This window comes from Amaranthus tricolor, chromosome 1 (genome assembly GCF_026212465.1).
Source record: "Amaranthus tricolor cultivar Red isolate AtriRed21 chromosome 1, ASM2621246v1, whole genome shotgun sequence".
In the NCBI taxonomy this organism is placed as follows: Eukaryota; Viridiplantae; Streptophyta; class Magnoliopsida; order Caryophyllales; family Amaranthaceae; genus Amaranthus; species Amaranthus tricolor.
Genome location: NC_080047.1, coordinates 6,885,686 through 6,901,977, shown reverse-complemented (window position 1 = coordinate 6,901,977; position 16,292 = coordinate 6,885,686). Strand labels below are relative to the sequence as shown.

The 16,292-nt window shown below is 26.9% G+C and overlaps 1 protein-coding gene across 1 annotated transcript; it reads left to right on the top strand.

Annotated features, from left to right (window-relative positions):
- The first annotated feature begins 12,986 nt into the window (after positions 1-12,986).
- On the top strand, positions 12,987-15,877 carry LOC130813022 (transcription factor HHO6-like). Its single transcript, XM_057678705.1, has 5 exons — positions 12,987-13,382; positions 13,559-13,833; positions 13,938-14,325; positions 14,873-14,949; positions 15,063-15,877. Exons 1-5 carry the CDS (start codon positions 13,169-13,171, stop codon positions 15,327-15,329), a joined length of 1,221 nt encoding a protein of 406 aa, XP_057534688.1. The 5' UTR covers positions 12,987-13,168; the 3' UTR covers positions 15,330-15,877.
- The last annotated feature ends 415 nt before the right edge of the window (positions 15,878-16,292 follow it).

Genomic DNA, 16,292 nt, shown 5'->3' with positions numbered 1-16,292 from the left:
TAACTACGTATTCGACCAAAGTAGATAGTGATGTCCTTGAATACATACTTAAATTGACGTTATGAATATTAAAAATTTTGCCCGTTATATACTCTTTCCAATTCAGAGTTAATGTTTTATTTGTTTTTCTTTCGTTTGTTGATTCACTAATCTAATCTCTAATAATTTTTATTGTGTATAATGAAAAATTATAAAAAGTTGATATTACTAACCTTCACATTGAAATGAATTAAATAAAGATTTCATTGGTTGTGTTTGAACTTATAGATAAATTAAGAAATTGAATTCAAATTAAGAGTGCAATATAAATAGTATTCAAAAAGCAAATAAGATATTAGTTTTGAATTGGAGGTAGTAGTAAATAGGTGGTTAATGTAAAATTTAAGATGGATAAGAACATGAGAAAGTTACATTTACGTTATCGTCCCTAGAAGGAATCTAGATGAAAGGGAGACCATAAACCCAGTTGCAATTGGATGGAAACATTTGAGAATCACAAATTTTTGTGAGAGACGGTTTTTTTACGAGATTATTTTTATTGGGCCGCCCTAATATATATTTTTTGAAATATTATAATTAGGCATTAAAATTAATGTATTAGACATTTAAGCTATTGTAAATAGGTATTAAGAATATAATAAGTAGACATTAAAATAATATAAGTAAGCATTAAGTTTTAATGGGCTGGGTCTGAGTAACGTCTTTCAAAAAAACGGTCTCTCAAGAGACTAGCTGTTTGAGAATATATTAAAAGGAGGATGTATAAGTTTATTTAAGAAAATATTAAATTATCTTTTATGTGTCCCAATTTTATAGGAGGTTTATTGAAAGTTTATTTTATTTTATTTTTTTTGTTTATTTTAATTCAATATTATGGATTTTGTCTTTTTTTATTATTTATTGTTTAGTATTTTCTAATATTGAGAGCAGCTATTGCAGGAATCAGGATGCTGAGATGTTGCGTGTGCGTATGCGGTGAATCGATCATCCATCTTTTGCCACGTTAACCATTCAGCCGACACCTCCACGTTTATTTCCATTGCTTTTTCTTTTCTTCTATTCCTTTCTCTTGCTCCAAGTCTCATTAACATTTGTACTACCATCACTATTTTTTAAAACACCCACATTTTTATTTTTGATATATATATTTTATAAATTAACACCTATGAGCAAAATACACTTAGGATTATAATGTTGATGATAATTCTCAGTTATAAAATTCACAAAAAGTTAATTTATTAAAATTATATATTATAATGAATCTAATAAAATTCGAAATTCAACTTAAGTAGAGTTTTTTTTGGCAAAGATTGTACTAATAAAAATCAAAATAAGACTTGTTAATAGTATTAAGTCAAACTATAATCATTAAAAAAACAAAGGTAGTATATATATATATATATATATATATATATATATGTATATATATATATATATATAGTCTAACAAGAGGTGCTATGTGTGTGTGGTATGTGGTTCTCCTATTTGAATATAGGGAGTAATAAGTTGAGAAGGTACTTAGGGAGTATGGGTCAGAAAATGTAGATATTTACTAGTAAAGACTAAAGAGATAATTGATAGAGGATGCACAATAATTATATTTTAAGTTTATTTGTAGATATATTCATAATATGTGGAATGGTTAAGTTGAATGGTAAACATGTTACCACTAAGACTAAATCTTGGTCATTAGATTTCACAATTTGAATTTTGTTTGCCGTTTTTAGAGTCTTTATACAACATTTTTTCTGTAAAAATTTTTTTTGTTTAATGATCACATGATAAGTACTTCTAAATTCAATTCAACATATTAATTTTTATGTTTAAATTATAATATATTGTCTATATTCGAGTACATTTAAGATTTGACCCTATAAACTCATTTTTCATTATTATTTTGACTTCTAGCCCATTTATTCTAAATAAAACATCCTAAAAAGATTTATTTCACTATTTTCATCAATGACCTAAAAAGATTTATGTACTAGTAATATAAAAGTAAAAAATTGACATTAATAATTTAACCTTTTATTCATCTGCTGTGAATAATCTAACTTTAAATTGTTTTCGAATAATTCAATATTTGTCGTCAGTTTGATGTGAATAATCCAACTTTTATTTTAGTTTCAAATGAGTGAAAGGTGGAATTATTAATGTCAATTTTTCCTTAAAAAAATACTCGTTAGTTGGTGAAATTTTAGCTTAACCTAAAAATAGTAGAAAAATAGTACTCCTAAATCGTTTCTTTTTGTTCTTCTCATTTACTTTTTGCACAGTTTTCAATGTAAATTTTAAACCTCGATATTTCTAAATACACATAATAAAAAATTATAAAAAAGCATACATTAAGATAAATTTAACAATATCTCATATGAATATATTTTATCTTCTAAATATATATTAAAATTATTAATTAAATTTTTCTCTTTTTTAAAATGGAATATTCCAAATAGAACATTAAAAAACGAACCCACTGGTTAGTACACCTCTGTGATTAAAAAAGATTCCATCTAAACAAGAAAGAATTAGATTGCAGGACAAAAGGTACCATTATGGCGGGTCCTACTACCCCCAATTTCATGATGATTCCATGAATATATGACCCTTATTATCACGTGTAAGCTGCTTTTATATCTCATTACTACTCGGACAACTATTAGAAATTGACCTAATTGATCTATCCAAATCAAATATGATACAATTTTATTAGAAATAATGCTATGTATAAAAATTAAATTAAATTATAAAGATATTTTAGAATAAAGTTAAACGATCAAAATTATATATTTAAAATTCATTTCGAAGCCTGAATTAAAAATATCAATAGGTGCTTTTTTTTGCTAATATGAAATCTTTTATTTATGTTTCTTTTTCTATTCAATTAGTTTTTATGTTTTTAGTTATCTTTTTAATGTATTTTCTGTATTTTAACTCCATTTTAAAATACTTACAATTGATTGTAATATATTGTGTGAAAAAATATCATTAACAGTTAAGTATATAATAAGAGGAAGTATCATAATTCATAATCATTTTGATACGCACAAGATTTTGTTACCCCTTCAAGTAAAGAAAGGATTTTCCATGTTCAAAGAACAAGAAATGAGTAATGACAGTCGAGCATTATAAATATATTATGCATGTCTTTCTCATCATATTCATATTATCATATACCTATCAATATCATTATTTTTTGAACTTTGTTTGTTTTATGTACAAAGTTTTGAGGGATTTCTATTTCACCTAATTTACTTAATTTTATAATTTTATAAGAATTTAGCAACATTGTTTATTTGACACTAAAAAATTTACATTCTATAATAAGTATTGGCAAAGTTTCAGAGGAAAATTTAATAGGCAAAAATTTTAACTTAAATTAGAGTTTGAAAAATAAGGATAAAGATTTACCACTAAATCACCGCCTATTACACTTTTCTTTTGTTTTGTTTTTTTATTTACTTTTTGCACAGATCTCAATGTAAATTTTAAAGATAAATAATAATTTTAATTGTGAGTTTTTTAATAATTCTAAATATTTGATATTAGAAAATATATATTAAGATGAATTTATTAATATTCCACATGAATATGTTTTTTCATGTAGATTAATAATAAATCAAAGTCAAAATTTGATACTAAAATTCATAAATTCTATTTGAAAAGACTAAATGATACTCCCTCCGTTCCTTTTTGATCTTCCACATTGCTATAACAGGTAGTTTCAAAAGTTCTTCCACTTTAGAATACTTTCTATTTTTAGAAAGTTTTTATCTCACTTTTACCCCTTAAAATCCCCCTTTTCTTTTAATGTACCCATTTTCTTTTATTTATAATTATTTTTTCTCTCTCATACTTCCAATACAATCATTACTTCACACTACTATTTAATTAAAATAATACCAACTACAACCTTATACTTCCAATACAATCATTACTTCCCACTATTATATAATTAAAATAATACCCACTACCACCAAAGATTCTCTTTTTCTTAATCTTTGTGAAATACCCAAATAGGAAGAACAAATAGGAACGTAGGGAGTAATGTAGAAAGTATATTAGATTTAAAAAATATTCATCTACATATATATATTATTTTTGGTCATTTATTTTGAATTCTAGGTTTGATTGAGACTCATAACAAGTCAAAGTTGTTTCATGATATAGTCAAACTCAAGTTAAAGATCACTCTAATATATAAAATACATAAAATTTAAACTCAGATTAGTTGGACTTAATGGGTTTATGTTTTGAAATGGATCCTAATTAAAATTTGATCTTATTCTTCTAACTCTAATATTTCTAAAATATATTCAAAATAAATTTATGAGTCAAGTTTGAATGTAAGATAAGTATAAATGGTTCTAATTTCTATAATGGACTATAATATAATGATTTTAGGCCAGGTTTAAGGAAATTCTGTTTATAAGGCGAGTTTGAATCAAGTATTGAGTTTGGAAACATTAGTTCACAATTAAACTCAACCTAGATTAATTAAGTCTCACGTTAATTAAGTCTCAAAAATTAGCTATAAACTATTATATATATATATATATATATATATATATATATATATATATATATATATATATATATATATATAATTTATAAGTTATTTTTTTGTATAACATAGTGACTTTTATAATTAAGTGTTTTTGACTTAATTGTGATTATAGAATTTGAAATTAAGGTTGTAGAATGTTTTTTATCTTTCTCATTTTCAACACTTTTTCACTGGATCTCTCCCAAATATATATATATATATATATATATATATATATATATATATATATATATATATATATATATGGAAGGGATCCATTGAGAAGGAGCTGAAAATAAAAAGGGTAAGAAGGACTATACACTCTTGATATCACTAAAAAAAGGTAACTATAATTTTTTATATATAATAACCAACAACAAATCATTAAAGTACAGTGAGTGTTTGTGAGTATCCAAAATTTGAATATGAAATATTGTGAATGTTGACTAATCTTAGTTAATAAATTTATGTGTAGATGGTCGATAACACTTGTCTTTTGCATTTATCAATGAAAATAAAATAAAAGTGGGTATTCAATCTTATTAAATTGCATTGTATTGTATTACCTCCTGGAATCCAATGATGGAGATTCTCCATGGCAAAACAACAACTTTTGGATGATTCTTGAAATCGTACTACATGCCACCTTTACATTTATTATTTATTTATTTATTTTCAAAAGTTATTGGGTCAAAAAATAAAAAATTTACAAGCAATATTTTAATATTATTTGTAATGCTTCATACTAGAAAACAATTGATTGTGGTACAGAAAATACAGATACCAAATATTTAAATTTTATTCTTGGATTCCTTTTATTATATGCTGGATGCCAAAAGATGCTAACCTAATTATTTGTGTTTTCTATTATATAATTTGGACATTTCTTCAATCTTAATTTCTCTTTCGATTTGATTCTTTTATTTAAATTTTAAATTGCAATGACCACCACATCTATTCCTATACCATGCCATACCATGGTCCATATCAACCACTAATCATAACTCTTTTAAGTGCCAATAGTATCACATTCAATTTCAACAGGGTTGTACCAACTAACATCATAAATTATTACATCCCATCAAATTTACCTCATAGACATTAAGCGTAAAAATTTATGATAGAAATGTGTGAATGAGTTGAACAGTAAGTTAAATATGTGGACAATATTTAAAAAAAGAATCTAAATCATGACCAAAAATAAAAAATAAGATAAATTTAATGAGGCGAACTAAAAATACAAGTGAAGCAAATTTCGTAGGACAAATACAATGGCTCGGATATGGGTATCATTAGGTTTGTAGAAGTCATAAAGGAAGAGGGTGAATTGGGTTAAAGGTTGGTAACAGTAGAAGATAAATAATACTGTCAAGAAGATTTAGAAATAATTTGATGATTGAAAATTTCAAATCATTTTGGAGGTTTTAGTCAAAATGTTTGTTAATATTATTTGGTAAATAAAGTAACTAAATAGAATTAAAAGTAGAAGTATATTAAATCCTTCAATTTCTTATTAACTAACATTGAGCATTTTGAAATAGATGATCGTACCTTTAGAATTTTAAAGACGTGTGTGACATCTAAGTAATGTACTATTCAAGTAACTCAAGTCAATAGTAAGTCAATTATAGTACACATATTCTTATATGTGAGACGATTTTACCATGAGATGCTCTTTATATATTGGTTGAATAGTCTAATTTATATAATTATTAGCACATAGTCTCATTGTTTTGAGGTTTTCTCACCAATAGACAGTTTCTTACAAAATAACTCGTTATAAAGTTGTAAATCACTAAGAATAAATCATAACGTTGGCTGTTAAGTGGAAGTTGGTATTGGTTGCCTTTTCTAGCCCAAGTCAACTTTTATATAGCCTTAATATTAAATTTGATTACTCAGTCGAGTTTTAGTTGAGTTTTTAGATTCGATCATATTTTTAGGTTATGTCATGTCAATTTAATAAGTTTACCTAGATTATACAGTGTTTGCAATACTCCGAGTTTGAAACTGTGCCTAAATAATACCATGGTTGATTATGTTTGTGTTTGGTTTACTAAATGTCCAGTTCATATTAGGTCATATAGATGTGATAGATCAATACAAACATACTTAAGGAAATGTCATTTAGTTTAGAATTGTTTTGAAGTCAATTCATGTTAAGGTTAAATTTTCAAGTAAAAGTATGTCAATTTTGGGTAAATAGTGAGTTGGATATAAATGAGGTTCAATTTTTAATATATTCAAATTCATTTCATGTTCAAGTCATTCTTTAATGGAATAAAGGTAAATCATGATCAAACATAATTAGGATTGTTTCAAGTCACGCATGAACATGATGTCAAACTTGTGATGTTCACTAATCACCAATCCTACTTAGGATTTGCCTATTGACCAATTGTTATAGTCGAGTCATTTTTTAACCATGCAAGGATTTAAATTGGGGAGTTAATCTGGTTTTCGTTAGTTGATTTCAAGTTGAGTTATGTTGGATTTGAGTGTTATTTAGTCATTTCAAATGTTAGACTATATAGAACTCATACATAGTCAACGCCAAACCACGAAAGATTCAAATATTTGTTTAATTAATATCAAATGATCGAGTGACCATGACTTGTTACATAGTTAGTTATAATTTGGTTATATTCCTGTTCAATTTATTTGACTTTCGACCATATTGAGTTCAAACTAAGTTTGAGTTGGATGATCTCAAATATTGGTGAAATTTACATCTAATTGATAGCGAATCAAGACGATAGTTAGATAAAATTTCTGACTGAGACCTTGACAAAATTTTACTAAGTTAAAGTACAATTTGGGTGAATAATAGGTCTAAATTTCTGACTGAGACCTTGACGAAATTTTACTAAGTTAAATTCATCACAGTCTAAATTAATAATTTTTAATTTTTTTTAACTAAGCACAAAATATTTAAATATGACAATTTATAATAAATAACATAAAGTCATTATTATGTTATAATCATCTATTCATTATTAAAAAAAATAGTAAACAAATCATATTTTTACCGCTCCAACGTGTGGGCAAGAAAAAAATGAGCTTGCGGCCTAAGCATATAATGACTAAGTGTTGGCCTTTGTTGACTACAACAGATGAATTGCAAAAAAAGGTAAGCAAAGCCAGGTGTATGGAGCAGGAGTTGCCAAGCAAACAGAAAAACGTCATAAAATGCATATACAAATTTAGAGGAGAGTTGGAAACAAAGGAATACATTGTTCCATCCTCGCACCAAATTTGCTTTGCACTCTCTCTTTTCATTTTTTTTCACCTTTATTCTTTACGCAAATTTTAATACAAATTTAAATATCAAATAATTTTAATTGTGACTTTTAAAATTTTTAAAAAGTTAATATTTAGAAAATAAATATATATTAAGACGAATCTATCAAGATTTCAAAGTTTGACACTAAAAATTCGTAAATTCTATTTTAAAAAAATATGTACATGAATATGAGAAATACGAGATATGAGTAAATGAGAAAAAATAAAAATACAAATTAGTTACATGGAATATAATTAGAAAAAGTAAAAATAGTATAATTTTAATAAAATAAACTTTAAAAAATAGCAAATTTAATAAGACGAAACCGAGAGAGGAGCAACTAGTAAAGTGATTGGTTGATAGACAAAGCAATGTTAATGAAGGCAAAATAATTTAAGGAAGAGATTCTTATCAACAAGTGGGGGGGAATCACTTATCACACTGATAAGTCTGGAAAGAGGTTTGTCGGCTAATGCTGGATTTTGATTGAAAGGGAAGCATCTCATTCTTATTTCTATTTCATTTCATCGTCTTTTATCACTTCAACAACAAAGTAGAATACTATTCCCTACTATTATTGAGTTTTGGTACATGTTTGCTTTCTCAAAATAGTTTATCTAAGTAATTTTTGATTTTTTTAGGTATAATTAAAGATATGATTATATGAACAAATTATTAAATAATAACATGAGATAAATTGGTTAGTTGAAATAATTTGTTGTTATAATATGAATAAATTTATTAATTTACGAGAAGTTGCTCTCATTAATGCGTTTCAAATCAGCTGATCAAATTAATTGATAAAATTAATTATTCAAGTCAGCTGCTACAATAAGCTGTTAGCTATCAACTATTAATTATTTTGTCAAATATTTCTTTTATAAATTTTGTTTGATTTTTTTAATTTGTTACATTTTGTTTAATGTGAATTATGCCACTATTTAAAATTTTCAAGTCTATATTTTTTAAATACAATTCACACAACTTAAAATATCAGATGGTATATTTTTCTCCTAATAATATAATTACTCTAATGTTTATCAAATTTAATAGTAAACTCCAAAAATTTATGCTTTTACAAATCTAACTAAAATTATAAAATTTACGAGAATCAAAACTTGTTTCGTTGCAATAAATACATTTTTCCATTTAAAACTTTGGAGTTAGGAGGCGATGGATATTAGATAGTAGGAGTAAGATAGAAGTGCTTGATAGGAGTATACATTTATGGCCGCCTGCCCCATGCTTCTTTAGATTCATTTCCTCTTACCAATTAATTATCAATCTATTTTCTTTCTTTACTTGTCTAATTATATATTTGTGCACTCCTACTATTAATTGACTCTTCAATCTTAATTTATTATTGATCGACAAGGATTTATTCTTCATAATTAAATTTATTGAGTCCACATTTTAGGTTTCATATAATAATTAAATAAGAGTTTATATATATATATATATATATATATATATATATATATATATATATATATATATATATATATATATATATATATATATATATATATATATATATATATATATAAATATATATATAAGTTGTATCAAGCTTACTCGGTATCGTTTTAGGATACCTTAAATAGGAGTTCACAATTAGTCAAGTAAGCATTTAATATACCTCAACTTAGTATAGTGTAAAACCCTACTGAACACGTTAACATATTCTTAATTTCTAGTTCTTATAGAGTTAATCTACTTGAGGTACCACAAACTCCTACTTAAGATACTCTAAATGACATTCACATCAATTGAAATAACACCTAATTTTCAATAAAATATACTACTTAGTATTAGCCTGTAGGTATATCACTTCTTTTTAAAAGCAAGAAAATCTTTAAATATGGCCCTACTTAGATCATATAGTGCTTGATAATCTAACTATATGATGATGAATACCATTACCATGTGTATTGCATTACTTAAGTTACCATAAATATATTATCTGTATTTGTTTTATATATTTATGTTCAAGATTAGTCCAAGCCAGGTAGATAACCTTTAAGTTTACTAATAATAAATAAATCTAATGATATTATGTATTTTAATATCTTTTGAGGTTGGTAGACACAAAAGTAGTACTCCCTTTATTTTATTTTAAATGTCTTATTTACTTTTTGCATATTTGTCAATATATTAATTCAATACTTAATAACGATAATTGCGTATGATTAAAAATTATAAAAACTAAATATTAATAAACATTATGTTGAGACGTATCAAATAAAATTTCATTTGACTATATTTTAATACATGAATTAAGAAAAAAATACAAATTAAAAGTGATTGATAAATAGTAACTCGAAAGCAAATAAGACATTTAAAAAGAAACATAGAGATCGGAGTACTTCTATAGACTAAGTTTAATAAATGTTTTATCCTAATCCTAAGAATAGTAAAATAGCGGATTAAAGGATGACTTTTTAACAATAGTCAAAACAGGATAGCTTTTTTGCCTCTAAAATATTCAAGGGTAGGAAAAATGGCATTATTAATTAATTAAAATATTGTTAGTCAAGCTAAGTGCTCTCCCATCCCGTTCAGTAAATTTATTAGAGAATTATTCTAATTTAGTGAATCCATATCTCGTATCTACATTTCCATTCTCCACAATCCACAAGCGTCCATTTGATTTTTTTTTTCTTTTTCACTAGACATAGTCACGGATCGGACCGACTGAATCTGCTCATGATTCAATGCGCTTCGACCTTATTTTTAGAGATTGGCACTTCACAACCTAATATTTTATAATCAATTTTAAGAGAAAAAACAAAAATATATATATTGTGGCCAGCCGTACAACCTAACACGACGTATGTGGTTTTACCGTTTTACATACCATTAATTGACAGTGAATAGTCTTTTGTGTGAAGTCAGATAAAATATCAAAATAGACGTGACTCGTATTTAAATTACATGTTTCATGTTATGAATCAATTGAATTTGAGTTTAATTATAAAAAAGTTCAGTCTTTTTTCTTAATAAAAAACTATCAACTAGTAACTAGTACTTTTTCCGTTTTGAAATACTCGTTATATTATGATTATTGACATTATTCGTCGTTCAAGCTTATTTAATACATTGTGGCTAATGTCAAAGAAAAAATATAGATAGGTGGAATCTTGTTTGAATTTTCTAATCGCATACTTTCATAATATTAATTTTTTATAATTTTTAAATATACATAGTTCAATATACTTTATAAATAATTAAAATAACACGTTAAATTTTTAACAAATCAAATGTAAAAGTACATTTGAAGGGAAAGCTCTACTACTAAGTATGTTCTATTTGACAATAAGCTTTAAGATGGTTTAATTTGATTGAATAGAATTAATCCATTTCCAAACCGACCCTTCAAATTCTGTTGTCAATTTAACTATGACCGCATGGAACTTTTTGAGAATTAAATGGAGTAACTGAGTGAGACACTTTGAAATTTGCTCTAAGAATCTTACGGTAAGAGTAATAAATTCATGGGTTTGATTTTTTTTCTTCACCATTGTGATAATTGATAGGAATTTGTTCTCCACTGCTTCAATATAAAATTTAAAATTTTCATTATGGGCGCAGTTAAAAATTACAAAGTTATAGGGTGAAGTATCAAAATTTCATTTACAATACTAGTAATATATAATTAAAAATCTATAAAGGCCGAACTAAAATATAGTCGCAAAAGTGAATTGCGAGTTGCAAGGGTTAGGCCCCCATCCCATGTGGTTCGCCAGATTGCCATTGCTTCTCACCCATTGCATCTAGGATCTCTCTAGCATGATAATATTAACTTTTTATAATTTTTAAATATATATATATATATTATTGTTAATATCATAATACAATTCTACAATCCTACGACCTAACGATTCGATCCTACATAGGTAGTTTTAAACGTAAAATCTTTTCATATAATGCAGATACACTTACATATAAATATATATTAGAAAATATTATATCAATGCCTTTATAAAATTTAAGTTTTCTTGATATGTTTAAAAATAATTATTAAAAGTGTTTTTTTTCAAAACTTAATGTACGAAGTTAAATTAAGTTTTTACTTACACCTTACAACTATTATATCAATCCTAATAACATACTTGATTGAGTAAAAAAATTAAGTTTTTACGAAGTTAAATATTATATCAATGCCCTCTTAAGTTTCTAACGATCCTAGGTAGAATTTCAATCCTAATAACCTTATTTAATATATAATAATCAAAATAACATACTTTATTATAGTATATATGATGGAAAGAAGAAAGTTTGAAATATTTTCTTTGTCCTACCAAACTTACCCAACTTTCCTTATTAATTTTTCAAATCAAATTTGTCCTATATAATACTTTTAGTTATTACTCGTACTCTTTCTTTAATTTATACTCATATATTAAATTGCCTTTTTTTCATCAACACAATTATTCCACTATTTCAAAAAATATTAATTTAGTAATTTTATTAATTTCCCAACCTATGTCTTTGGTCCAAGCACATTCTATAATTAATTTATGGAATGAGAAATAGAAAAAAAAAAAGAGAATATGCGACGACTAGGAAATCAAAATCCAAAAGAAAGAATAAAATAATAGAAAACGTATGTTTTGATTGTGAAAAATCGTCGATGCTCATTTTCCACCCACAACCAATTACAGAATCTTTGCGTTCCGGTCCCACTTTCCAGCTTTCTCCGTAACCCACTTCTCTGCCTTCCTTTTTTAGTTTTTTCATTTATTCCTTTTATTTTAATCTCAATCCAATTCACACTAATAGTTCAATTTGATTTTTACACTTTAATTTTAAATAAGCATAATTAAATATTATAAAATAAAATTTAAAATAAATTAAATAATATTCTATTTGACTATAGTTTGATTTTTTTTGATTAAAAATAAAACATAAGTATAAAATAAACATAATGAATTGTAGAGAATATTACTCTCTATTTTTTTGTTTTTTTTATTTATTTTTTTAGATAGTATTCAAAATAATTTATATATAAATATATTAAATTACACATTATAAAAAATTATAAAAAATACACATTAAGACATTAAAATTATTATTTTTTTTATAAAACTTTCAGAATATTCTAAATAAGAAGAAATACTAACTGTATTATATTTGTCCGATGATTCCTTTTTCCCATTTTGTCTTTCTCTCTTCTATATACCCATTTCTCACCGTCACTATCCTTTTCTCCTCTTCTCCTTCTTCCATTTCTGTACTTTCCCTTTACCCTAACTTTCAATCGCTCAAAATATTGTTATTTTTCGTTTTGAAAATTCTCTTTTGTTTAGATTTTATCAAAAAGCTGATAATATTTCAGGAATATGGGTTTGGTATGTCCTGAGTTAACTTTAGATTTGAAACCAAGCTATGTTCCTGAAACAATTAATGGGTTTTTAAGAGAAGTCTCCATAATCAATGATCCATCTGAGAGATCAAGAAGATTTGATGAATTCCTTAAGCGATTGGAAGATGAAATGAAGAAAATTAAAGTTTTTAAACGAGAACTGCCTCTTTGCATGCTTCTATTGGAAGAAGGTTTGTTTCTTTGATTTGATTTCTGTGTTTTTATTGTTTCAATCATTTGAGTTGTTATTTATCAAAAATTTTAATTATGTGTATGAAATAGGTTTTTAGATTGATTTTGTGGGTTTCTTTGATTGATTTTTTATGAGTTGTGATTGAAGAAGTTTTTTGATAATGGGATTGTGCAGCAATCTTACATTTAAAGCAAGAATCAAAACAATACAAAACAAGAGTTACTCATCAACTAGTTTCAGAGGAGTTTGTCCCATCGAATAAGGATTCAATTCGTGGTGAAAATACCCAATCGAACAAGACAAATGAGGAAGATTCTGGAAGAGAAATGAAGAATTGGATGAGATCATTTCAGTTATGGGTTGATGATCAACCCAGTAAGAGTAGTGTAACAACTCATATGAGTTGCAATCAGAATCAAAACAATAACCTTTCTGCAGAATCTAAAATGGTAAAAGGACTAATAATTTGAAATATAATGAAATTGCTCAAAACAATTTTGGTAATAATGTTGTTAATCTGGGATTGTTGATTGATTGATTATACATATTACAGGTTGATGAGAAAAGAAATCCAATTGTGGGAAGTGATGTGTTTGATCCTAGTAGATTTAGGACAGAATCAAAAGGGTTGATTCCCTTAGTTCATAGTTACCCTACTACTATCCCTGATATGAGAAGGAAAGTAGAAAATAAGGAAGATGGAAATGTTACAGGACTTAGTTTACTGGTTTCTGGAATGATCAAACATCCTGAGGAGAACTCTATTTTCAGGGGTTTTGATCCTAAACTAGGTGGGACCCAGAATTCAAGCTCTCCGTCTCCGGCTTCCGGTGGACGATCCTCTCAGCAGCAGATATCTGCTCGGAAGCAGAGGAGATGCTGGTCACCTGAATTGCACCGACGATTCGTTGATGCCTTGACAGAACTTGGTGGTGCTCAAGGTAGAATTGCTTGTTTTGATATGAATGAGGTTGCTCTTTACATGATCAATATATGTGTTCTTATTTATTTATTGATATGAATAAGGTAGTTTCGTATTGCTCAGTGACCTGAGTCATTTGATCAAAAACCCTATCAATATTGAATATTGAATTGTGTAATAGAATTATATCACACATAAGACTGACAGTCTCAGTTGATTGAACACGTTCAAAGATGAGTGTCTGACCTATCTTATATTAGTATCATGTATTCGCTCCAGCTTAGGAGTTGTAGTTCAAAATAGTGATATTGAATGATGAATTGTGTAAAATAGAAGTATATAACACATAAGAATGACCGTCTGAGTTGATTGAACACACGTTCAAAGATGAGTATTTGACTTATCCTGTATTAGTATCCTCTATTCGCTCCATTCATAATTTGATCATGGAAAATGAGGAGTTACCTTGACTCATTAAAGGTTCTAGACTTGTAGTTAATGTTTGTTTTAGTGTAGCACTCTTTATATTCAATGATCTTACTATATGTTTGTCTATTGCATCGCAGTTGCAACCCCGAAACAAATTCGTGAATTGATGCGGGTGGATGGACTTACAAATGATGAAGTAAAGAGTCATTTGCAAGTATGTTTTGAACCATTTTTGTGGGATTTTGATGATGAATGTTAATGCCCTTGTTTAGCTAGACTTATAAGCATATAACTAACTGACATATATGATCTTTCTGAACATTGCAGAAATATAGACTTCATACCAGACGAGTACCGAATGATTCAGGCAAAAAAAACGGACAAGCTTCGAGTAATTCGTGGTCTGCTCAAGATCAGTACAGTGAATCCTTGAAACCAAGTAACTCCCCATCTTCCTCGCCTGAGGGTCCCCTTCAGTTCCCAGGGCTTACAGGTGGTACCTCTACCACTGGGGGTGATAGCATGGAAGATGACGATGATGAGAAATCGGAAATCTTTAGCTATGTTCACCGATCAGGAAACGAAGATGTATAGGCAAAATGTATATCTACTACTAGATCAAGTTTGCAGATAAAAACCATTACCATTATACATGGAGGAAGACTCAAAACATAGTACTATGTTTATTATTATTACTACAAGTAATAATTCCAACTCGAGTTAGATGATAATCCCATCTAGAAAATAGGCAAAACTCGAAGGATTCTAAATTTCTAATCGAGATGGACCGAATTTTGCAGGAATAGGAATGTAGTTCCCTGGGATCATTTGAGTTAATTTCCTTTGTTCTTAGTTGTATTTGTTCCGGCATAATGTCAAGATCCAGGTGTGTAGTATAACACTGTACCAATTTTCTTGAATAATAGTTTGGTGAAGTGGGGTGTAGTTGGGTGGATTGGATAAATCATCAATTGTCCTACTCTTTGAGTATACATTAATCGTCCTGTTAATCATCATGATGCATATCAGATATAATATTATTATTTATGATTCCAATTTACATTAATTTACTACTTATGTTTCACAGTATCTGCACTTATTATTTTTTGGTTGTTTCACCATATGTCACTTAATAATTTTCTATTTTATTTTTTACTCATTATATCATTGCATTTTCATCTACCATTCAAATTGAGTAAAATAGACAAAAAATTTATGTCACCCTTTAAATGAGCAAGAAGTAATATGATTGATTGATTTTTGGGTTCATTGGGTAGATATGAATATTTTTATAGACTACCCCTCAATTCTATTTAATTTGCTTTATTTACCATTTTAGTCCATCTCAGCATTATTTTTAAATTTGGATAAAAACCCACCACTTTTTTTAATCTCATCTATTCATTTTAATTATCTTTTAATTTATCCACATAATTTATTCTCTCTTTATTTATTATCATTATTCACTTTTTTTTAAAAAAAATACTCACGTTCTCTTTGCTTCAATCCTATCTGGATAGATGGAGTACATTTTTGTGAAGCTTTGCTGTGGCTATG

Bases quoted from the DNA above. Each gene is read 5' to 3' on its own strand.
- LOC130813022 (XM_057678705.1), top strand. From the start codon at position 13,169: ATGGGTTTGGTATGTCCTGAGTTAACTTTAGATTTGAAACCAAGCTAT. The intron at 14,326-14,872 runs GTAGAATTGCTT...ATTGCATCGCAG, and splicing joins AGAACTTGGTGGTGCTCAAG to TTGCAACCCCGAAACAAATT. The intron at 14,950-15,062 runs GTATGTTTTGAA...TGAACATTGCAG, and splicing joins AAGTAAAGAGTCATTTGCAA to AAATATAGACTTCATACCAG.